Source organism: Ruditapes philippinarum, unplaced genomic scaffold (genome assembly GCF_026571515.1).
Source record: "Ruditapes philippinarum isolate M1 unplaced genomic scaffold, ASM2657151v2 ctg611_1_1_1_1, whole genome shotgun sequence".
Classification (NCBI taxonomy): Eukaryota; Metazoa; Mollusca; class Bivalvia; order Venerida; family Veneridae; genus Ruditapes; species Ruditapes philippinarum.
This window is the reverse complement of record NW_026863843.1, coordinates 113,248-138,778: the sequence shown is the minus strand read 5'-3', so window position 1 is coordinate 138,778 and position 25,531 is coordinate 113,248. Positions and strand designations below refer to the sequence as shown.

General features: G+C 33.9%; 1 protein-coding gene across 1 annotated transcript; it reads right to left on the bottom strand.

The window, feature by feature from the left end:
• Window positions 1-190: 190 nt before the first annotated feature.
• On the bottom strand, window positions 191-25,437 carry LOC132723471 (tubulin alpha-1A chain-like). Its single transcript, XM_060708194.1, has 7 exons — window positions 25,284-25,437; window positions 16,028-16,250; window positions 15,504-15,652; window positions 14,886-15,038; window positions 3,644-3,851; window positions 1,493-1,990; window positions 191-360 (listed from the first exon to the last, which is right to left on the bottom strand). Exons 1-7 carry the CDS (start codon window positions 25,284-25,286, stop codon window positions 242-244), a joined length of 1,353 nt encoding a protein of 450 aa, XP_060564177.1. The 5' UTR covers window positions 25,287-25,437; the 3' UTR covers window positions 191-241.
• Between the last annotated feature and the right edge of the window lie 94 nt (window positions 25,438-25,531).

Here is a 25,531-nt window from a genome sequence, read left to right as displayed (position 1 = left end):
ATCAGAACACTATGCTTTGTCTGCTTATTTAGGGCTTGTTAAGTTGTTTGCATATGAGAACTTCAAAAATTTACCTTTGACCTTACAATAATTGTATAACTTTTATCTATATCCTAGATATTTTGTTTTGGTGCTTTTCACCTCGACTTTTCATAGCCTGCCTCATTTTATCTACATGTAAACAAACAAAGAATTTTAACTTTTTATTTCAACAAGTCCGTTTAACAACATTTATTCAAGTTTATTCCTCTCCTTCCTCTTCAGCCTCACCCTCTACACTGTCCACTCCAACTTCCTCATAGTCCTTCTCCAAGGCTGCCAAATCTTCTCTAGCTTCTGAAAACTCACCTTCCTCCATACCTATAAAAATGTTCAATAAATCAGCAATATATTTTAAATGTTTTTATAAGTCGGCTTATTAAACACATTGCAAAATACATGTACTGATATTTTTTCTCTCGAATTTTCCAAACGTGCATGATGCTATATATTCTAGTGTTAGTGCAGGTCAACTTATTAGATTTCAGATTACTTAAAGAAATATTCAGAGAAAATAGAGGACCTTTAAATAATTATTAATTTATAGGACCTTTAAAAAATTATTAATTTATAGCTATCATTGTTTTTGTACAATGTACAAAGTATAAAAGTAATAAAAATTGAATCACAGGTCAGAGAGAAAGAACTTTCACGCAAAAGAGCATAGCAAGTGCTCTGCTGAAAATCTTGCCAAAACTAGAAGAACTTTTAAAGAAGTCAAAACTAGCAATTTTGGGAGGTCACAACCAACTTCCCTAAAAAAAGATGTAGACCAGTGTTTTCAACTTATTGCTTGGACAAGGTTTTGTTTCACTCGGGGGTGTGGAAATATGAATTTTTGCCAGTTGCCCACAAACAAGTTGGGCAGAAATATTTACTTGTCTGCAGCTTTACTTGCCGATAGAAAAATACAAAACATTGGCCATATCTTTAAATAAATGATGACTAAATGGTCCTTATACAAATCTTCATATTTTTATCTGAACTTTGACCTCTGTGTGACCTTGACTGCACAAACCTGAATTTTACGAGCGACACTTGCCTCACAATGGTAAACATTTGTGCCAAGGTGTATTGAAATCCCTCAATACATGTAAAAGTTTTGCTTAAAAAAAAAAAAAATTTTCCAACCTTGACCCTTAATCTAGACCCGCAACCGTTTTTTTTATAGTTGTGAACATTTCTATGTAGTTTTAATAAAATCCCCCCACGTGTGTAGGAGATATGCTACAGACAAAACTGGACACCGCCCACCAGACGCGTTCCTATAATACAAACCCGTTTTTGAAAGGGGGCTGGGCGTATAAAAATCTACTTGACTACAGGCTTAAAGCCCCCGAGTTGGACAAGTCAGGCATAGGATTTCCAAAACCCCGAGTTTCACGGAAGAGACATGTAGGAAGAAATGTAATAATTCTTCTTTGAAGATGTTTGGCAATTAGAAAGAACATACCTTCACCAACATACCAGTGCACAAAGGCACGTTTAGCATACATCAAGTCAAACTTGTGGTCAAGACGAGCCCAAGCTTCAGCAATTGCAGTGGTGTTGCTTAACATACAAACAGCACGCTGGACCTTGGCAAGATCTCCTCCTGGAACAACACATGGTGGTTGGTAGTTAATGCCTACTTTAAATCCAGTAGGACACCAATCGACAAACTGGATGGTCCTCTTTGTCTTGATGGTAGCAATGGCTGCATTGACATCCTTAGGGACAACATCACCTCTGTACAACATACAACAAGCCATGTACTTGCCATGACGGGGATCACATTTCACCATCTGGTTAGCTGGCTCAAAACAGGCATTGGTAATTTCAGCAACTGACAGTTGTTCATGGTAGGCTTTTTCAGCTGAGATGACAGGAGCATATGTGACCAGTGGAAAGTGAATCCTTGGATATGGAACCAAGTTGGTCTGGAATTCTGTCAAATCTACATTCAATGCACCTATAAAAGATACAAGAAATAATGCTGTCAGCTAGTCCAGGGTTCAAACAGACATTCAATGCCTTAATTCAAGCACTTTTTATGCACATTTTCCTATTTTAAGCACTTTGTGGAACACTTATCACTTGTTACTAATAATTTATTAATAACTAGCTGCAAATTGTTTTAAATTCCTCCATTTTAAACCAATTGCAATTTGTTCCCAGTTACGTTACTGACCTTCAGCAAATCTTTTTATCGATATTGGTACAGTAAACTCCGCTTATAGCGAACTCATTGGGACATTCAAAATCTGTTCCTTATATCCGGAGTTCCTTGTAAGCATATAGCGAATAAGTTCTTTATATCAGAAGTTTTTGTAGCGAACAGTTTTACATATAACGAACTAATTGTTTACCATTATCCTCCATTTTGAAAGAGCATTTGATTACTTGGGTTCGTTCATTGTTGTAAACTCAGGCTTTTTCGTTTTCTTTTTCCATTATAAAGAATAAACAGAGGTATTTCGATTTTTGCCTCGGTGTTCCTTTTATTTAATGGGAATTAATCTTCTACATTATGTATTTGTTAAGGGTGACTGTTTACTCAAGATAGAATAGTAGAATATTCTCTCTTTATTCAAACCAAGCGTACTTTCAATGGATTTTACTTCAAGAAATAGCATAGCAACGTTAATTATGTTGAAAACCGATTGCAAATAATTATAATTTATTTTCCTCGCGGCTGATTAATTTTAAAGAAAAAAAATAATAGGATTTTAAAATGAAATTAATTCGTTTTATTCTTGATGACAAGAACTCATGCTCTCAAAAATACCTATCACGTATTTCTATACAAATTCATTTTCATTTAACTGTGTTGGGAAGTACATACCCAACAATAAAAACGGTACATTCGGGTCAAGTTTTTAAATCTGTGCCGATGAAAAACGAAAGTAGAAAATGCGTGATTTGGTTACGGAAAGCCGATTTTGGAGTTCGTTTATAAGTCTAATTTTCTGTACTTTTTATGGCATTGGGACTAAAAAAATAGTTCCTTATAAGCGATAATTCCTTATAACCGTGTTCGCTGTAACCGTAATTTTTCATATTGAATAAAGAAGGGCAAAATTCGGGCCCAAATTTTTTGTTCCTTATAACCGGAAGTTCGCTATATGTGAAGTTTACTGTAATATGATTGTTTCAACAATTTACCTTGCAAATCTTGTCATCCTGTTCATTTTCAAGCACATTTGCAGACAAAATTAAGCACTTTTTGAGAAATTTACCAAATTTAAGAACTTTTAAGCACTATTTTTCATAAAAGGACTGAAATTTAAGCACTTTCTCTGGACTTACGAATGAACATTCATACCCGGTTTTTCATTTTGATTCGTGATTATCCGAGTACTGGAATACTCGTCCCAACCCTAATGAACCCTGTTAAGCCTGTTTTTTGCATGAAAATACCTTACCAATTCAGCAATGATTTCTGCGTATTAGAAGTTAAAACTAGAACAACTGCTTATGATTATCACAAATGAAAGAAACTGTGGAGCCTAAAAAATATATAAAAAGATGTGTAATTTAATGCATTCAAAGAAATATTAAAGATGTACAATAGCGATCTTAATTCATGTAGCTCATTCTTTTTCAAGATAAGCTGAAAACTTACCATCAAAGCGTAATGAGGCAGTGATTGAGCTCACTATCTGACCAATGAGTCTGTTTAAGTTGGTGTATGTTGGTCTCTCAATATCTAAATTTCTACGACAGATGTCATAGATAGCTTCATTGTCCACCATAAAGGCACAATCAGAGTGTTCTAGTGTTGTGTGTGTAGTCAAAATAGAATTGTAGGGCTCAACCACAGCTGTTGAAACCTAAAACATAAGGAAGCCTTGTAATCCCATATGGCACAAGATTACTTAATAATGAACATAGGCAATCTTCAAATTGACAATTGTGTAAAAAACAGAATCTTTTTTTAATGCTGCTACAAAGCGACATGTATTTTGTTATCTCCCTGTCACAAAGATTCAAGTTGAAGATCCCAGGTCATAATTATGTTTATATCAGCCAAGGAAAACTGAAAACCTGAAGCCAATATTTTAGGGTACAGTGTAACTTCTGAAAACCGAACACCCATGGGACTTGTCAAAAAGTTCGGATTTCAGAGGTTTCCGGAATTCAGAGGTTTATAATAATGTGGACAAGACTAAGCCACTAAATGTCAAGGAAAATGTGGCTATTACTGTAATATCATAATTATATAATAGTCTTTTAATCAAGATAAAGATGTGAATTAAAAAATACATTTATATTTAACACTTTATTGATACTTTATAATGATGATACTTATATCAAACATACATATACAACGATTTTTATTGTAAATAAACAATGTTTATGCATGTTAGTTACATATTTGCATCTATTTCTATGTTGCTTAATCGGAATAGGTTTTACTTTGCTCATTTTTATCTTACCTGCAAATGCTATCAGTTTGTAGAAATGTTGTTAATTGCATAAACTTACATATTGTCTGATGCTAGTTAATTAATTATTACATCAAATGCAATAAAATCCCTAAAGACTTTTGATGCATACATTGTCCCAATTAATTGTCATTTAATCCGCTAATAAACACTTCAAATTAACTGACCGTCATAAATTACTTTAATTAACCGCATCAAATTTCACAGTTTGTGATTTTAACGTGTGTCAAATTAGACGATCACCGCTAATTAGTGAATAATCGATAGGGAGATTTAATCTTCCTGCAGGGTAAACATTTTCGATTTACAACGTATTTCACACCTTTGGATATTTCCGGTTTTTGGAGGTAAAATTGCATTGATTTGACTCTAATTTTACGAAAATATCGTCCGGAATTCAGAAGTATTATATCAATAGAAAATAGAAGGGAAAAAATCGGGACCAAAAAAATTGTTTGGTTTTTAGAAGTTTCCGGATTTCAGAAGTTCCGGAATTCGGAAGTTACACTGTACCATATGTATTTAAAGCACACTAAGTCTATAGTTGATGGGATCAAAAATGGAATGTGCCTGTCAGTAATTTAATATACAGTCCAACCTCCTTCAATTTTAGCCATACACCAAATATAACAAGTCCTGTTAAAAACAAACTTATTTTCATTAATTAATCGAGAAAAATAAATAACAACAAAGGATGCGTAAAAATTAAATTTTATTGATACTGAAGACATAAATACTTGCAAGTTTACATAAAATTATCGCTGTCATCTGACCACATTGGACACGGTGCAGCAGAATTTTAATCATAGGCATTGTTTTGAAAAAGAAAAAGAATTTATACAAATATATGGTAGTGTTTGCTTGTTTATTTACTTCTTTACTTAAATTGTATACTTTCATTTTTTTATCAAAATTATTAAATTGAATACTTTAACCGTCCAATAATTAAGAGAAATCACTCGCATACAAGTAATGTTCGGTAATTAAAGTCTATTTAAAAACACATGTAATATCACGTTTGTCAAAATACACGCATGGTTGTTAGAAATTTTTCACAAGTTTTGATCACAGAGTGGATCAGCGGCAATTAGTCTGGGTTCAAATAATAGGTGTAAACATTGTCATAATTGTATAATCCGGACCGAATTTTTACTTAAAAAAATAAGAGGTATTCAGATAATGCATTTTAGAAGAATAATCAATTGAATTTATATTTATTGATATAGAGATAAAAATGGGACCGCCAATCTACTTCGGATAATGCCAGGTATTTGATTAATTTCGAATAAAAGGTTGTCGAATAATCGGGGTCGGCCTGTAGCGAGCATTTTTGACATGCCCAAAATAATATCAGCTTGGTTCCCGGTTTTCTTTTGGGACATGCAAATGTATTAATTATGTACATGCCAGTGGTCTTCTGTTTAACCGGTTTGAACCCATCAAAAGCACAGAGATAGAAAATTCCACTTGTCCGCTCATAATTACAAATAGAATTTAAGAGGATGAGTATAAAAATGTTGCTTGCACATTGGATTTACCAGTGACTCTGAAAATGTTTTTCAATGCCTTAAGCAGACTACAATTGTCTTGCTGCATATTCTTCTTGTAAATACATGCCAATGAGTGGAATTATATATCTCTGAAATGGTCATAAAATTGTGCATTTGTAGTAAACTCTACAGAGAAATTCAAACAATTATTATTATGAGTGCACTATGGTATTTGAATTTGCCCCAAAATATTAAGATGTGGCCTTATCTGAAGACTTCTCAACAGTTAATTGTTTTGTAGTTTATGATTTATCTTGAAATTATGAATTGTTGATAAATTATTCATTTTATTATTCGCTTTGATCCAAGATTCATTCTTTTTATGCCCCCGCCATATAGTGTTACCCTGTTCCGTCATCATCAGTTTCCGTTCATCATCTTAGTAACAGTTGCACACATTCAACTCAAATTTGACATAATTATGGATATGTCATGAGTAAATACAGGTCAAGTTCGAATTTAGTTATGGTTTGATGATTTTTGGCAAAGTTTTGGCCAAAGAGTCTTTGACTCGTGAAATTCTGACCCTACTGAGAGCCCTGACTGTGTCCAAATGACACGGATGTCCCCACTGACAACATATATATGGTATATAGTGAAAAAATCAACAAAGGGCCATAATTCTGTTAAATTTGGTTGCAGCAAAAATTCCTTCCTTTACTACAATCTACACATTAAGGTTGTTCATCCCTGGAAGTTTAAGCATAATCTGCCATCCTGTTTAAGAGGAGTTGCGTTCACAAAATTTCTATATATATAGTGAAAAAATCAAAAAAGGGCCATATTTCTGTTAAATTTGGTCGCAGCAAAGATTCCTTCCTTTACTACCATCTACACATTAAGGTTGTTCATCCCTGAAAGTTTAAGTAAAATCTGCCATCTGGTTTAAGAGGAGTTGCATTCACAAAATTTCTACATAGTATATAGTGAAAAAATCAACAAAGGGCCATTATAAATTCTGTTAAATTTGGTCGCAGCGAAAATTCCTTTCTTCACTACCATCTACACATTAAGGTTGTTCATCCCTGGAAGTTTAAGCAAAATCTGCCATCCGGTTTAAGAGTTGCGTTCACAAGATTTTGGGACGTATGGACAGACGTTCCAACATTTTGGGTTTAGGGGCTATTTTCTTTGTTTTCTTAAGGGCTACTAGCCCATAAACCCTTTGATCAGGGAATGAACCTATTGTTCTCTTTACTGTTATATAGCCCCATAAACCCAAAATGTTTGCTCGGACCGACGGACGTACTGACGGACAAGTGCAACGCTATATGCTCCCACTTTGTGGGGGCATAAAAATCAGAAATTTTAAGTTTCCGTTCATTATCTCCCCAATGGTACACATTCAACTCAAATTTGACATCTTAGGAATAAGCAGTTCAAGTTTGAATTTGGTTGTGGTTCAATGATTTTGGACAAACTTATCTTTCTTGAATGTTTGAAAAAAAAATTGAATTTTCAGTTTCAGCACTCATACTTTTGTGGAAATGTATGTAGCCATTATTTTGGCTACAAATATGCAATTTACAAAAGGTTAAGACTGAATAATTTCAGTGCCTTGAATATTGTATAAAAATGGTTTGTGTTAACATTGAATAGTTTTAAGGGCTTTGAACTTAAAATGAAAAAAATGCAAACAAATTTGGAACTAAATATTTGATGATACATACAGTGTAACTTCCGAAAACCGAACACCCACGGGACTTGTCAAAAAGTTCGGATTTCAGAGGTTTCCGGAATTCAGAGGTTTATGATAATGCGGACAAGACTAAGCCACTTAATATCACTAAATGTCAAGGAAGAAGTGGCCTCAGGGCCTTTTCACTAGTTTTGGGGAAGGCACCCTAGCCCTTTTTGTGGGGAAAAAATGCGCGGTTTTCATACTTTTGGGGGAAAAAAATCATATTTTCCACTGGCAGTTTAACCATTATTACTATAAATAAAGACTTATTTAAATCACACATTTAGGGGAAATATCATAATATATTTGCATATTTTCCTCAAAACAAACTAATTTTAGGAGCTTTCTGCCCACCATAAGTAATTATTAAAGGGATTTTTTTTACAGATCAATTTATTGCCACTTTATATTTGCCCAAGAATACATTGACTCATCTTTCGTAATTATAGAAAATTTACGTAGGGCATGTGAGGGTTCTTGATTTGATTCAGAGGGAACATTAGTATCAGTTCCCACCGTATCACTATTACCAGTGATTACTGGCACTGTTGTGCTAGACTCGCTATTTCCCACACGTGGGCATGTTGTGCTACTCGGACACATGAACTTGCGAGTGGATACATGTATTGGATTCTCTTGGACTTACAGGAAGGTCAACAATTTGTCCAATTTTTAATAAACAATTACAAATGTCACTAAATCGTATTTTCTTCTAGTTCTGTGACTTTGTTTACATTTGCGACATCGTAAATCGGTCGCCGGAAGGTCAACAATTTGTCCAATTTTTAATAAACAATTACAAATGTCACTAAATCGTATTTTCTTCTAGTTCTGTGACTTTGTTTACATTTGCGACATCGTAAATCGGTCGCCGTATTGTCGTAAAAAAATCACGTGTGCAGCGGGGTTTTCCCATGTTGCTTTTAGAAAGTTGCAAACTCAGACCGAGGCTGTGAGTTAACATCAAATGTATTGAATCAAGGTATCCCTCTAGTGGGTAATTGAATAATTAGCTTTCATTGGACAAAACAATGATCTATTTTTATACAAGAAAGTTTGTTTACAAGTTTTTTTCTTCGATTTAACATTTTTCTGAAAGGGAAAATCTTCGCAAGAAGGGGAATTTTAGACTGTTTTTTGGGGAAAAAAGGTAGTATGTTGGCTTGGGGAAGTAGCCGAATACCGGCTACAGCAAAGAAGGGTAAAAAGGCCCTGGGCCTTTACTGTAATATCATATATAATAGTCTTTTAATCAAGATAAAGATGTGAATGAAAAGAATACATTTTTATCTTACTTGCAAATGCTTCTGAATTTCTATCAGTTTGTAGAAATGTTGTTAATTGCATAAACTTACATATCGTCCGATGCTAGTTAATTAATTATTACATCAAATGCAATAAAATCCCTAAAGACTTTTGATGCATACATTGTCCAATTAATTGTCATTTAATCCGCTAATAAACACTTCAAATTAACTGACCGCCGTAAATTACTTTGATTAACCGCATCACTTCAAACATACCATTTCACAGTTTGTGATTTTAACGCGTGTCAAATTACACGATCACCACTAATTAGTAAACAATCGATAGGGAGATTAAATCTTACAAAGTATTTCACACCTTTGGATATTTCCGGTTTTTGGAGGTAAAATTGCATTGATTTGACTCTAATTTTACGAAAATATTGTCCGGAATTCAGAAGTACAGTCTTTCCGAAAGACCGTCGGACCTGACCGGTAAAAAATCAGAAGGTCCAATAAAAATATATGTATTGACGGCCCGACGGTCCGGTAAAAATTAAGGATTTATAAAAACCTTACATTCAACATTTTGCAAAGGCCGATCATTTACCTACATTCAAAACATATCAAAATGTTGTCATTACACAATATAAGCTCGTGCAATGCTTGTCAACTAAACTTTAATGTAACAACGTAAGATAAAAATATCCGACAACTAGTACCAGTGATATTTCTACTTGTGTGACAGACTCCGAAAAAAGGCCTCTTCCCAATTGAAAGTTTCTTTAAAATCATGCACTTTTCCCAAAAATCTGAACTTAAACCAGCTTTTTTATTTCCCAAATCAGCAATTTTAGCGATAATTTTTTCCCAAAATCAGGAGGCCAAGGCCTCTTCCCAATAAAGTGAGAAAAATCACTGAGTACAATTAAAAGTCAATAAGCGGCCGTGTAAATTACATAAGCGGCCCAGATGTGATGTGAAAGGTCACCCGCTATTAGTTTGTTTACACAGATGAAAGTGTCAGTGTATTAATTGGAACAATTTACGTCTTTAATCCACAGACTTGGAGTAATGCTTAATTACACGTGTGCTCAACTGGTGTTTAGCTATGAAAGATCGTCCAAGATGTAACAAGTAGAGATTTTGATGCTAAAGCATCAAGTCGCCGGATAGAAATATGATTGTATTATCATAAATAAAAGAAAATATCAGTTTAATAGAGTGTATAAAGAAAAGAGGAACAATAATAAATTAAGTTGAGTAATGTTTATTCATAAACACGTTTTCATTTACTTGCCACAATTATATCTTTCTTGATGAGAGTTTTATGCAAAAATTTTATCTTATGTTATAATAAAACATCATATTTGAATCAAACTTGCTTAGCAATTTTGTCAAGAAACTGTTATCATTATTAAATAAGCAAGTATTGTTTGGCAATATTTACCCGAGACTCAATAATTTTCGGGAGCTGTTTCGTTTGTTTACATAACTTATTATGATTAATGTAAACGATTTTATTATAAGTATAATTACATATATAATTATATCAATTAATACTGCTCGATGGCCTAGTGGTAAGTATCACGAAGTTGTAACCTACATGTAGTAGGCGCAAGTTCGAATCTCGGAATTGATTTTTATTATATCTTTTAACTTTATGAAACATAATAAGCATATAAGTTGATAAATCGTGTGTTTCATTTCTAGCACTTTTTTATTTCATAATTTTGATAAACGGTCAAGTTTTGCAAAATACAAAAAGTATTATAAAAGAAAACATAAAAAAATCACTTTATTGAACCTACAGTCTTCAATTTGAAACTAACTTAAAATCTAACACCTTGTCATCGAGGCTTGTAAAGCAATTGATATGATTATAATTCTACTTGTAATTCTACTTTATACATATACACCGTTGTACGTATGGTTTTCTTCAGCATCCGATAATTACCGACAAATTATTACCGATCATCGAATATTTGCAAAGTGGCTATGAAAATATATATGCTTAATTGTTGCATAAAACAATGCAATTCTACTGTAAAAGTGGTGTCTGCATCTTATGCAATATCGAAAAAATATATTATTTAGCTCAAATCAATATTCCTGTCGTTATTCAAGTTTTCAAGTTTTATTAAATATATCTCAGTATGTAATATACATAGACATGAGAACAAATTCTAATAATACACGTAATCACAGTGTATTATTGTTTGGTTTTATTAACCTGTCAATTACATACTGATTACACGGTCGATGCACACAGTATATTAATCTTCGGTAGATGTTCGGTAAGTTCCGTGATATTTACGCTGTACGATGGAATTTAATTTAATTTGTATCTCTAAAATAAGTTTTCTCAGCGTTATAGCGCAATGGGGTAAGTCACGAGTTTATAATCTAAGTGCCAAACGTGTTTTAAGTTCGAGGCCGCGTTGGTCCATGTTTTTTCTTATTAATACTTTAACATTATTGAATCTATAATTATATGATTAATATATGTTGTTCGTTTTTTTATGTTTTACTTAATTTTGTTATGTATATACTCTTTTTAAATAACATGTTTTTTAAGAATTCATATTTAAAATTAAAACGGATTAAAATCAATAAATGTCTTTTCAATGCCGTAAAACACACTACAAATCTGTTCCATTAAAATACACTGCAAAAATAAAGAAAGAGTACTAAAACAATGGCAACAGTGAGGATCGAACCACAGACCTCTCATTTATCAGGCATTCTCTTTACCGACTGTCCTATTATATATGTGAACAAGGTTAGCTTTTAAAAAAGCTAGTAGCGACTCGCTTCGTAATATTTTCAAGGGGTGTGTTTAAATGTAAAAATGACAGTTCTGTTAGCTGAAGAGACTTCAGCGAACATCAAAATAAAAGTGAAGTCAACACTGGCCCGGTGCCCGATGGCCAGTGTATATAAGTTCAGGCCAGTGTAAATTTAAGAAAATTTTGTTAATTATTTAGTAGAATAAATTCAAAACTGGAATTCGGGCCAGTAAATTCAAAATCTTAAACTCATTGACTGAAAGTGACATATAAAGTTCTCTCAGTTTAACCAAGATGAGTATGAGTATATAAGAAGGTGCATGTAAACAGATAGAATGAAGAACCTATGTCTATGCACATTTACTATATGGCCTGTTGACCTTGACCACAAAGTGTTAGATAGGTCGATTTCATAAAGATGTCTCTTTATACAAAATTAAGTTGTAATACATGTATGTTATTTAGTATTGGAATGAGAGGCACAAGTCCTAAAGTAAACACAAGTTGTCAATCAATTCAGCCAGAAAAGCCGGGATCCTATTAAAAAATATAGGGATCCCGGAAATTGACCAGTCTAAGAAGATGTTTTTCAGATAAGCCGGGATCCTATTAAAACATATAGGGATCCCGGGAATTGACCAGTTAAAGAATATAGTTTTCAGAAAAAGCCGGGATCGTATCAAAATGTAAATAGATCTCACGGATTGGCCAGTTCAAGGATATAGTTTTCAGAAAAGCTGGGATCGTTTTAAAACATATAGGGATCCCGGGATTTGGCCAATTCAAGAAAATAGTCTTTGATTTTTCCAATTAATTAGGCATATAATTATAAGTATTGTGATTTTCGCATTTTAAGTTTGTTAATAAATAGCTCTAAATATATCTATATTCTAAGTTAAATTAATTTAACGTTCATTATATACAATAAAAAAAAACGTTAAATGGCCTTTTATTACGACAACAATCAACACAAATATAGTTCATTAGGTTTTTCCTCCATATCTTATACGATCCCGGATCCCGAGCGTCCCGGATCCCGGCTAGTAAATACATACACTAAATACCGGAAAGGATAAAATGACCGGAAAAAAAAATGCACAGAACCAGATGTACACTTATGTTAATTAACCAAACGAAAACTTACTACAGATAAAACAGGTGAAATCGCTAAATCAGAAGTCAGTGTAAATATGATTTATTGAAAAGAATTCATTAAGACAAACATTTTAATCATCATTATATCTTTGCGCTCAAAACAATACTTGCTGGTTTTTAAAAATGGCGTGAAAATTGAAGGTTTTTTGACGCTATGTAAGATTAATTTTGATTGGCTAAATAATTTTGGATCCTAGCCCTGATAGATAAATTTTGTAGAAAGCTGGAAGCCAAGCTTCGATTAAATTTTTGGATGGCTTCGGAGTTTTAGGTTGTTTCTCAGTAAAATCCTACCGTAATACCGGCTCGCCGTGGCGAGCCGGCATTAACGAAAACCTTCACATAAAGTTGGCGTGACTTTCAATCCATGACTTATATACTCCACATTAATTCTCGTAAACTACACGGACCAAACCGAAGTGGGATCGATTATTTAAATGAGTCCTATAATGTATTTATAATTGACAGGTTAATAAAATCAGACTATACATACGATAAAGTTAATGTTTAATTGCCTTTCAGTGCGATAAACTATCAACAAAAAGTAGGTTTATTAGTTTTCTCTGTGTATCCAATACGATTCCGACCCCTACTGTCATACCGAGATTTTTCATACAAAATTACTTTGATTTGCACTTTATCAGCTTTATCATTCACATGTTACCTGTATGTCTATCTTGCCAGCCATTTGTTACTATTAATAGATTTCATAACAATAACATACAACGTGTAGTCACGTGATTCTGGGAGAAACTGTTTATAATAAATAAGATAAAAAATAGAATAGGTCTCATAAGATACAAACAACCAGATAATTTAAAAGTGTCATTTCAAATATCATGCATGATTTATTTATCATAAAATAGCAACGCTTGACACTTTAAAAAAAGTAAAAGCATCCCTAAATTCAATGACTGGTCCATAGGGATACGTCATTAATTCATTTTATAAATATTGTAATGTTGCTTTTTACGATGTCGGTATTTGAATATTTCATTTCATTTAGCAACATTATTGTATGTTTGAATTTTTGAGATTACTGAAAACAATAGAAGTCTTTAATTGTTCAGTAATTGTTATGCTTTTATTTACAGAAATTAATGCCTTCTCCTACCATAGGTATAATATTAAACTGTTACAAATATAGTCGCCGGTTTCTACCGGCGACTAATAAACAATACTGTGAAGGTACCAAAATGATTGAACAATTAATCTGTCAACTTCACTAAATTACCGATATATATAATTCTGTTTACATATGCCAGACTTTTGCTGAAATTTACCCTCTCATTTTGCTAGTATATAGTCTGTATGAAATTAAAGTTTAAATAGCAAAATCCATTGAATGTGGGTATCACAATAAATGAATATTTATGTTTACATTTTGATTGTGGTGAAAAAAGATAACTTCACTTCGTTGATAATACAATTTTCTTTTTGTACACAAATTTTTTGACTGCTGACACTTATCAAATGACTCAAAATGCTATACCAATCAGGGTTTTTTCGGTCCAGTAAAACTCAGAAGTCTTTCGCATAGACTGGAAGTATTACATTAATAGAAAATAGAAGGGAAACAATCGGGACCGAAAAAATTGTTCGGTTTTTAGAAGTTTCCGGATTTCAGAAGTTCCGGAATTCGGAAGTTACACTGTATATGATTTGATGTTACATATAGAGCATTCTATTCATCTGTCACACAAGAACAACTCTCTTTAGCTATCTGTTACTTAGTAAAGGTCTCCCATTACTGAGGGACCCTATTATGGGCAGGAGATTTTTCATTTTAAATCCAGTAAATCACTTTACCCGTTACCATGTTATTTTTTTTTAAGGCTCTTGAAGCAACTGCTAATGTTGTTCAACAGCTAGATGTTAACAATTAACAAAAAACATCTTTGACATGTTCCAGTAGGAAAAGTAGTGTTAATGCTTCACAGCCTGCATTTAAGCTACTAGCAGCTGTAATAGGCAACTTTACATCATTAACAAATAATTACCTGAGGTGCTGGGTAGATGGCAAATTCCAGTTTTGATTTCTTTCCATAATCTACAGACAGCCTTTCCATGAGGAGTGATGCAAAACCAGACCCAGTCCCTCCACCAAAACTGTGAAAGATCAGGAATCCCTGCAGACCTGTGCACTGGTCAGCCTAAGACAGAAGCAAATCAATTGAAATGTTATCCCTGCTAAATAAATTTAAGTGACAAAATCCATAACAATAATGCATTTATTACATACTTTTCAGGGGCTAATTGCCACTCATGATTGTGAATGGGTCCTATACAAGAAAAATCGCTAGAATAAATTTGTCTTTTATGTAACAGCTCCTTCTTTGTGCAGTGTTTTTTTTCTTTATATAACTACTACCCTAAAATGGTACTGTTCCCAATAGAAAAAAGACATTAAAATTCCCAATTTCCAATGTTTAAATTTCCCAAAATGGCTGTTCAAAATGCCCACAAGGCCAAGTGATTTTTTCTAAAATCATTTAAATCAAACATATTTATATAAATTACCACTCAAACGTTCTGGACAGTAGAATCTGTACACTGTTGTGTAATAAAATACACTTAAAAAAGAGAAATATGCAAGTCAACAGAACAAAAGTGAATACCAGTTTTCTTATGCGGTCAAGAACAAGATCAACTATCTCTTTTCCAATGGTGTAATGTCCTCTAGCATAATTATTAGCTGCATCTTCTTTACCTGTGATTAGTTGTTCTGGATGGAATAATTGTCGGTATGTTCCAGTACGAACCTCATCTGCAAAATTTTTTAACAAAAGGTACTGCCAAATAACCAGTAACTTCATTGAACTATAAAATGTGTAACTTTTATCATTCAGTGTAAGAAATTAGGATTTGAATCAACTAGGCTGGTCGGACTACCAGATTGGAATATTCACAAGCCCAAAAGACATTTGACTAGCACAATTCATTTGTTCATATTGCCTCTGAAAATACAGAAGCCTGGTCGGGCTTGTTGCTGTGAAAAGTTGGTAGCCCGCGGAGAAATTTAGTAGTCAGGGGCTATAGGACTACTGCTAATTTCGAACACTGCTCATTATGTTAGAAAAAAAAAACGTCTGCAATGTAAACCAAATGACAATGTTATAATAATCATTGTAAGAATGTTTACCAACAACTGTAGGTTCTAAGTCCACAAAAACTGCCCTTGGAACATGTTTTCCAGCTCCAGTCTCGCTGAAAAAAGTGTTAAAGGAGTCGTCTCCACCTCCAATTGTCTTATCACTGGGCATCTGACCATCAGGTTGGATGCCATGCTCAAGGCAGTACAACTCCCAGCAAGCATTACCTATTTGGACACCAGCTTGACCAACATGTATCGATATGCACTCACGCTGAAACAAATATTTCACAATTAAGGCTTCGATTTGTGTTTGAGACCATGGAAATAATAAGGTCTTAATTGTACTAAATCAAAAACTATTAAATTTGATTCATCAATTTAATTTATTTTTATTAGACAATTTATTTATTGGATAATTAGTTTCAATTATTGATATAATAAATCATGAGTGCATTAATTTTGTTTGTCTTGGAAGAAGTGTGCACATGTTAAACCATTAATGGCATACGTTTGTAAATGGTTAAAAACTGATGATGAATCAGACTGGTTTATTTATACTTAAATAAGATTTATTTTACAAATAAATGAATAATTTTTATTTGGATAAAAACTTGACCCTCCATTCAGCAGCCACCTGTCTTAAGCAGCCAAAATGACTGCATCCCTTGGCTGGCTACTTAAGACAGTTTTGACATTATTAATAGTTTTGGGTCGGTAAAATGTTTTTTACTACCATTTTTCAGTCTGAAATTCACAGTTGTCCTATTGCCCGAGACAACCATTTTTTGGTATGGGCAACCAATTTTTAAAAGTTTACTTGCCCGATGGGGGACAAGTAAAAATTTGCAGAAAGTATTCATCAAAATGTCAATGAATAGTGATAAAATGCAAGATATCAAATACAATTAGTTTGCTTACATTTATGACTGTTTCTCACTGAAGATAAGTTTGCAGATTTGATCAATAATTGCTTGGAGATGTTCTGATGAAAATATTCGGGCAACCAATTTTTACTTCGACAACCAGATTTTCTTGAATTGGTTGCCAGAATACAGGCCTTTTTCCCTCTATCCCATTGGTCCGAATATAGGCCCCATTTCCCCATCTAAATTATGGTTTTTTCCCCAATCCAAACATTTTTTTTCCCAATCTAGAAGTCGGCAAGTGAAAGACAAGAGCACCGCTAGGCGGAGCATTATATGCCCGAAAGTGTTTTTTTTTTTTTAGTAAGGATGAAGCATTTGTAAGACATGGGAATTAGCTGTTCATCCTATAAAATTTTACAGATGTAGGTTGTTGATTAATACTTAAGTTATTAATAATGACCTTAACCTTTGACCTTGTGACCCCAAAATCGATAGGGGTCTTCTACCTTATATGGACAATCATCCAATGAAGTTTGAATATTGATGGCCAAATGGAACTTCAGTTATGCTTCGGAAACTGTTTTCAGTATTAAGGTAATAGTGACCTTGACCTTTGACCATGTGACCCCAAAATCAATAGGGGTCTTCTACCCAATATGGACAATCATCCTATAAAGTTTGAATATTGTGGGCCAAATGGAACTTAAGTTATGCTCCGGAAACTGTTTTCAGTCAGGGCCAAAACACCATTTTTTTGGAAGGGGCCTCAGCCTTTTTCTTGGGGAAAATATGTGTGATTTTTGCATACTTTGGGAAAAGGGGTCTCAAATTTAACACAAAATTTTAACAAGTTCTTCAAAATAGAAAAGCAAAAAGCACTGGGAAATCAGGGCCTTTTCACTAGTTTTGGGGAAGGTGCCCTTGCCGTTTTTGTGGGGAAAAAATGCGCGGTTTTCATACTTTTGGGGAAAAAAATCATATTTTCCACTGGCAGTTTAACCATTATTACTATAAATAAAGACTTATTTAAATCACACATTTGGGGGAAATATCATAATATATTTGCATATTTTCCTCAAAACAGCTTTCTGCCCAACATAACTAATTATTAAAGGGATTTTTTTACAGATCAATTTATTGCCACTTTATATTTGCCCAAGAATACATTGACTCATCTTTCCTAATTATAGAAAATTTACGTAGGACATGTGAGGGTGCTTGATTTGATTCAGAGGGAACATTATTATCAGTTCCCACCGTATCACTATTACTGGAACTGTTGTGCTAGACTCGCTATTTCCCACACTTGGGCATGTTGTGCTACTCGGACACATGAACTTGCGAGTGGATACATGTATTGGATTCTCTTGGACTTACAGGAAGGTCAACAATTTGTCCAATTTTTCATAAACAATTACAAATGTCACTCAATCGTCTGGTTCTGTGACATTGTTTACATTTGCGACATCGTAAATCGGTCGCCGTATTGTCGTAAAAAAATCACGTGTGCAGCGGGGTTTTCCCATGTTGCTTTCAGCCCGAGGCTGTGAGTAAACATCAATTGTATTGAATCAAGGTATCCCTCTAGCGGGTAATTGAATAATTAGCTTTCATTGGACAAAAACAATGATCTTTTTTTATGCAAGAAAGTTTGTTTACAAGTTTTTTTCTTTGATCTGAAAGGGAAAATCTTCGCAAGTAGGGGAATTTTAGACTGTTTTTTTTGGAAAAAAGGTAGTATGTTGGCTTGGGGAAGTAGCCGAATACCGGCTTCAGCAAAGAAGGGTAAAAAGGCCCTGGAAATACTAATAAGGCAGTAAAAGACCTTAATTCAACACCATCATTTAATTTTGTCCAAACTTCTATGGGAAATTTCAAAAGACTGGGAAATTTTGAGGACCAAAGTGGGGAAAAAAGAGAGGCTATTTTGGTTGGGGAAGCAGCCTATATTCGGCCTCTACAAAGAAGGTTTTTTTTGGCCCTGTCAGCAGTGTTAGAAATTAGGATTTGAATCCACTAGGCTGGTGGGACTACCAGATTGGAATATTCACTAGCCCAAAAGACATTTCACTAGCACGATTCATTTGTTCAAAACAGTTGTTTATATTGCCTCTGAAAATACAGTAGACTGGTTGGGCTTGTTACTGTGAAAAGTTGGTAGCCCGAGGAGAAATGTAGTAGTCAGGGGCTATAGGACTACTGCTAATTTCGAACACTGTCAGTATCAAGGTAATAGTGACCTTGACCTTTGACCTTGTGACCCCAAAATCAATAGCGGTCTTCTACCCAATATGGACAATCATCCTATGAAGTTTGAACATTGTGGGTCAAATGGAACTTAAGTTATGCTCCGGAAACTGTTTTCAGTATCAAGGTAATAGTTACCTTGACCTTTGACCTTGTGACCCCAAAATAAAAAGGGGTCTTTTACCCAATATGGACAATCATCCTATGAAGTTTGAATATTGTGGGCCAAATGGAACTTAAGTTATGCTCCGGAAACTGTTTTCAGTACCAACGTAATAGTGACCTTTGACCTAGTGACCCCAAAATAAATAGGGGTCTTCTACCCAATATGGACAATCATCCTATGAAGTTTGAATATTGTGGGCCAAATGGAACTTAAGTTATGCTCCGGAAACTGTTTTCAGTACCAAGGTAATAGTGACCTTTGACCTAGTGACCCCAAAATAAATAGGGGTCTTCTACCCAATATGGACAATCATCCTATGAAGTTTGAATATTGTGGGCCAAATGGAACTTAAGTTATGCTTCGGAAACTGTTTTCAGTATAAAGGTAATAGTGACCTTGACCTTTGACCTTGTGACCCCAAAATCAATAGGGGTCTTCTGCCCAATCATCCTATGAAGTTTGAACATTATGGGTCAAATGGAACTTAAGTTATGCTCCGGAAACCAAATTGCTAACGGATGGTTTTCAGTATCAAGGTAATAGTGACCTTGACCTTTTGACCCCAAAATCAATAGGGGTCTTCTACCAAATATGGACAATCGTCCTATGAAGTTTGAACATTGTTGGCCAAATGGAACTTAAGTTAAGCTCCGGAAACCAAATTGCTAACGGACAGAAACTGTTTTCAGTTTTAAAGTAATAGTGACCTTTGACCCTAAAATCAATAGGGGTCTTCTACCCAATATGGACAATCATCCTATGAAGTTTGAACATTGTGGGCCAAATAGAACTTAAGTTATGCTCCGGAAACCAAATTGCTAACGGACATAAACTGTTTTCAGTTTTAAGGTAATAATGACCTTGACCTTTGAACCCAAAATCAATAGGGGTCTTCTACCCAATATGGACAAAAATCCTATGAAGTTTGAACATTGTGGGCCCAATAGAACTTAAGTTATGCTCCGGAAACCAAATTGCTAACGGACGGAATTCGTTTTCAGTTTTAAGGTAATAGTGACCTTGACCTTTGATCCCAAAATCAATAGGGGTCTTCTACCCAATATGGACAATCATCCAATGAAGTTTGAATATTGTGTGTCAAATGGAACTTAAGTTATGCTCCGGAAACTGTTTTTAGTATCAAGGAAAAAGTGACCTTGACCTTTTGACCCCAAAATCAATAGGGGTTTTCTACCCAATATGGACAATCATCCTATGAAGTTTGAACATTGTGGGCCAAATGGAACTTGAGTTATGCTCCGGAAACCAAATTGCTAACGGACGGACGGACACCAGGGGGTATAACATAATATGCCCTTTGGGGCATATAAAAAAGTACCGCATTTTCAATTTTGGTGTCACGAAATAGCGTTATGGAATATATTCATGCTTTATGAATAAAAACAGGATTTTTTTTACATTTGTACACATTTTAGCCTGTCCTTGTATTTTTGATAAGACAGAAAAAGCTGAACAGTTTAAGTAAGATTTATTTTAACAATTGTAACAACTTGAATGCTAGCATATTTTCCCAAATTTGCAAATTTTACGAGTGGTGTTTTCCCAAAATAGAGGGGAAGTTTCGACTCCAAACCAAATCGGCCCCTAGACGTTTTGGCCCTATTTTTACTACATTCAAAAAATAATTTTTATACTTAAAATTGTTAAAAAATGTAGTATATTGATTGATGATGGCACACAAACAATTAAGACACTTTAATCCTTAATTAATAATCCATTCAGTAATTTTTTGCCGAATAAAGGCCGTTTCCCCTAGCCCAAATTAGATATATTTTCCCCTAAAATGCCTTGTGCTCTTCCTAACCAGAACCATGACTTAACAGCATCCGACTTATATCATCTAGAAGACAGAAATATGTTCCTATGTATAGCCACTGCTATGTACCATACATGTTAAATTGAATTGATATTAATTTTTTACATAAAATGTGTGGGTAAATTCCATTTTCTGTTATTGGAATTTGATTTCAGGTTTTTCCCCTTTTTTGATTTATCGCGCTATATTTTCCTTCAGAAAGCCACAGGTTGTTTTGAAAATTGGAAAAAAAAAATCACTGCCATTATGCCTTATTCTCATCGTTTCGTGCCTTCTCATCGATTCATGACCTAAATAATTGTCTGGTATAAAAACTTCTGCAAGGACATACACCATCCGAAAACTACACAGGTTTTATTAGACACTCGATTTGACAATTCTATCCAATCAAAATGCGTAATTGAACAGGTGTAAATGAGCTAACCCTTCAATCAGCTGATGACCTAATTACTTTAAAATATTCGATATTGATGTTTTAATTTATCAAACACACTTACAATTAAGCCAAAAAAATATTCATTATGCTGTAAGAATTTACTTAAGACTTTGAAACATATATTGATCAGATCGGACTGAAAATAAACATGCGAACATTTAGTGGTGTGAGCACCTATATTTTGACGACGTCACAGGGTGAATCTGATTTCATGAATCGATGGGTAAGCGTCCAGCTGAGCAAGACAGTCATGGTTGACATGTTCAGATTCTGTAATCTTTGAGCGGTTGTTTTTAAAAGTAATTTAATGTTTTTGAACTTTTAGATAATGAATTTATTTAACAAATGCACTTATTGAACTGTATGTATGTCTGATATTTGTTGTGCAATTTTTCCAAATAAGAGTCAAGAATCGACGAGAGAAAAGCATATCTATCGATCTCTTAATTTAAATATTTAGATAAATGCTATTTTTTTCAAGGTGTAGCAATAAATAAATTAATTAAATTAATTTTTTAACTTATGATTTGTTATAATTCCTTGTTAATATTTTGAATTATTATTATAACGTTCACATTGAAAATCTGTCACTTTTATTTGTTTTGATCTACTACTTTAGCCTCATTTTATTACAAAATTATATCCTGAAATATTCGGTTCTCGATAATGTAACAATAAAATGCAAAAACAACAAATGGAAAAAAGACTCACCTTTATTCTAAATACATCATTGAATCCATAAATATATTCTCTTTAAGTTTTTTAATTGTTAACAATCAATGAAATAACGAATAAAAAATATTTTCAAAAAATATAACAACTGTCAAAAAAGGATTTCCAAAATGGCGTCTTGAATTCTCGATAACTCGAGATAAATCTCAAAACGAGGCTGTATTAAGTATGGTGGCCCAGTGTTGACATGCTATAAACAACAGTTGCAGTAGAACACTGTATTCTTTCTCACAACACGGACTGGAGAGCAGTATTTAAGGTGAACCCAATGGGAACAAGTAGCATTATCACACTGTGCCCAGTGGGTGAATTCTATTGCACCATGGGAATGTTTGTCTACATAATATTGATGACATTGGCAACACTTATCTTGATCAGGTATTTCTGATTCATTTTCACTATCAGAGAGGTCTGATTTTTCAGAAAGTTCAATGTTTTGTTTGGATGGACCTGGCTTTTGTTTATCATTTATTTGAAGATTGAAGCTGGTGGCTGAATTCTTTTTGTTCTTAGGAGTTTTAGTTTTTTTCTTTTTAGGATCATTTGAACTAATTTTACTGTTACTTTCATCAATGTATTTTTTCATTTTTACTACAGTTTCACCTTCCAATGCTTTTCCACCAACAATACTATTAATGCTTTTACGTTTTTTCTTCATGATTTTTATATGTACATCACCACCTTTTTTATCAAAAAAGTTATTTTCTGCTGTTTCAGATTTTTTGTGATCTCCTGATGCTGTCACTTCATCATCAACTATGTAAAGTTCAGATGGTTTGATTTTACTTTTTAAAAGTTCAACCATAGAGGACGAGTTCTTGAATGGATAAATGCCTGCCTTATTGAAAGAAGCTTGTAAATTTAAAGGACTTAGAGCAAATGAGTACGCCTTGCAAGCAAGTGAGCAGACATCATAACGAGTGACAACTCTGTGATGTGTTCTAGCAAATTTAAAACATTCTTGAGCGTATTTCAGTTGCAGGGGACCAAAACATCCAATGTCCATAGGCTGGAGGATATGAGAGGTGTGTGGTGGCAAGACAAACAGAACAATATTTTGCTGTTTAGCCCATTCAACAAGATCTACTGATATGTGACTACGATGACCATCATACAGTATAAGAATTGTGTCATCTGATTCTTCCCTGGCAAAACTTCATAAAATGATTTTGCAAATAATCTTTAAAAACAACACTATTTGACCAACCACTTGGTGTCATGATACCATCAGCACCTGGACTTTTTCCTTCCAAGAGACCATCTAACATTCGGACACCAGGGAAAACAAAATATGGAGGGATTTGCATTCCAGCTGCATTGCCAGCCCCTATTATAGTGACAGTTTTACCACGCTCAGACATGATAACTTGTGCCTTACAATCTTTTCCACTAACAACACTAGGGGGTTTATATTCAGTATTTATTCCCTTTTCATCAATGTTATAGATAAGGTGCGGTTTGTCAAATAAATCATATTTACGTAAAATTCTTTCAAGTTCATTAAAGTATTTAGTGACAGATTCTTCACTGGCACATTTAGCACGTTGTTCAGACAGACTTGAAGGACGGACAACATTAAGTTCTGGCCACCTTTTTATGAAGTTATAAAACCAATTAAGAGTGAATGGCTGATCATCTTTCCTCTTGCCTAAAGAAACAGCATAATCAGAGGCTAAATTGACTACTTCAGCCCTCGTGTAACCATATCCAACAGAAGCAAGATCTTTTAAGTGTTCACACAATTTAGCTTCTTCATCTAAAGAAAGCACAGGGCAGGGTCCTGATTTGACACAATCAATTGATATTCTATTATCAACCCGGTCTCTCAAAGTAGTAAGAGGAACTCCATTTAGCTTTGCAGCTCTATATACTGGAATTCCTTCATCTTTCACCATTTTATAAGCTGATGTCATAGCAGTTGGTGACCATAGCCGTAGTCTTGACCTATCTGCAGGTTGAGTAAGCTGAAATGAACCAGAATAAACAATCTTTTAATGCATATTTTGGCTTATTTTGAATACCACATATATTAAACATGAATAAATAACAAAATGTGTTCATTTCCTTTATTAGATGGTCTTAACATCAACTTAGATTCAATACAGATTATGTCCAGTCTGTATTTAACTATTGCAATTAATAAGATCTATGGCCCTGATTTGCTTCCGTATTTTATTTTTTTGACAGGTGCTAGTGACGTATCACTTGGTCTATTTTTAGAACTAATGTTGATTTGCTTGCGTCATCCATCGGCTGCTGTCAGAGGCTTGCAGATAAATTAAAATGGAGGATTGTATAAAACAGAAAAAAAGCATTAGTGAAAACTGTATAAAATTGATGATTTGTAAATAAAAGAGTAAGTTTACCTTTATCCTGAACATTTTTACTGTGAAAACAGTTTTTATTGAAGCAGCTGAATACACAGTGTTGACTTGGAGGTTTCCTTGTCAAATGACGTCAAACTCGTGAAAAAAACACGCGATTATTTATTCTATCGGGAATTCCATTATATCGAGAACTGAATATCTGAGGATAATTTAATCATTCAATTAATTCTCTCATTCCTTTTATTCATTCATTTATTGAAATGGTATAAAACACGTAAAGGTAATAATTTTCTTAACAAAATATAGTGCCGATTTAGTAAAGGGCCGAAACGTCTTGGGTAATTTGAGACCGATACGTCTTGGGGCCGAAATGACTCGAAATCCAGCCTATATTCGGTCTCTACAAAGAAGGGATTTTTGGCCTTGCCATCTCATTCTAGAGTGCAATTTAACTAAAATACCAAAGAATTTTATTCTTTTCTACTTTTCTTAAAGTCTTGTCTTATATATTTTTTTAATAAAGAACGTGTACGCTGAAAACTCCATTCACATTTCGGACTGGCCCATTTAATCTTTTTCATCTATTTCCCGCCTCTGAACTATTCAAAACTTTAATCTAAATGATAAAACAAGAAACACATAGCTTATAAATGAAAAAAAGACATTTTGTAAAAATGATTTAAAAAGCAATACCATTTTGTAACTTGTGTCGATTTCAAGGGATCTTTCACAACAGTTCAAAGAAAAAGAACGCGTTCCCTTTTTATATTAACTGCAGCCTGAACACGCGGGTCCACTGGATACGCTCTTGCACGTCATTGCTTTTTTTTTTAAAATAAATTTGCCTGTTAAGAAATAGTTTTGTGTTTTAAAATACTTTTAATCATTACTTTGCTTTCTATTTGAAAAAAAAATAATGACAAACTTGCTTTTGTACATAC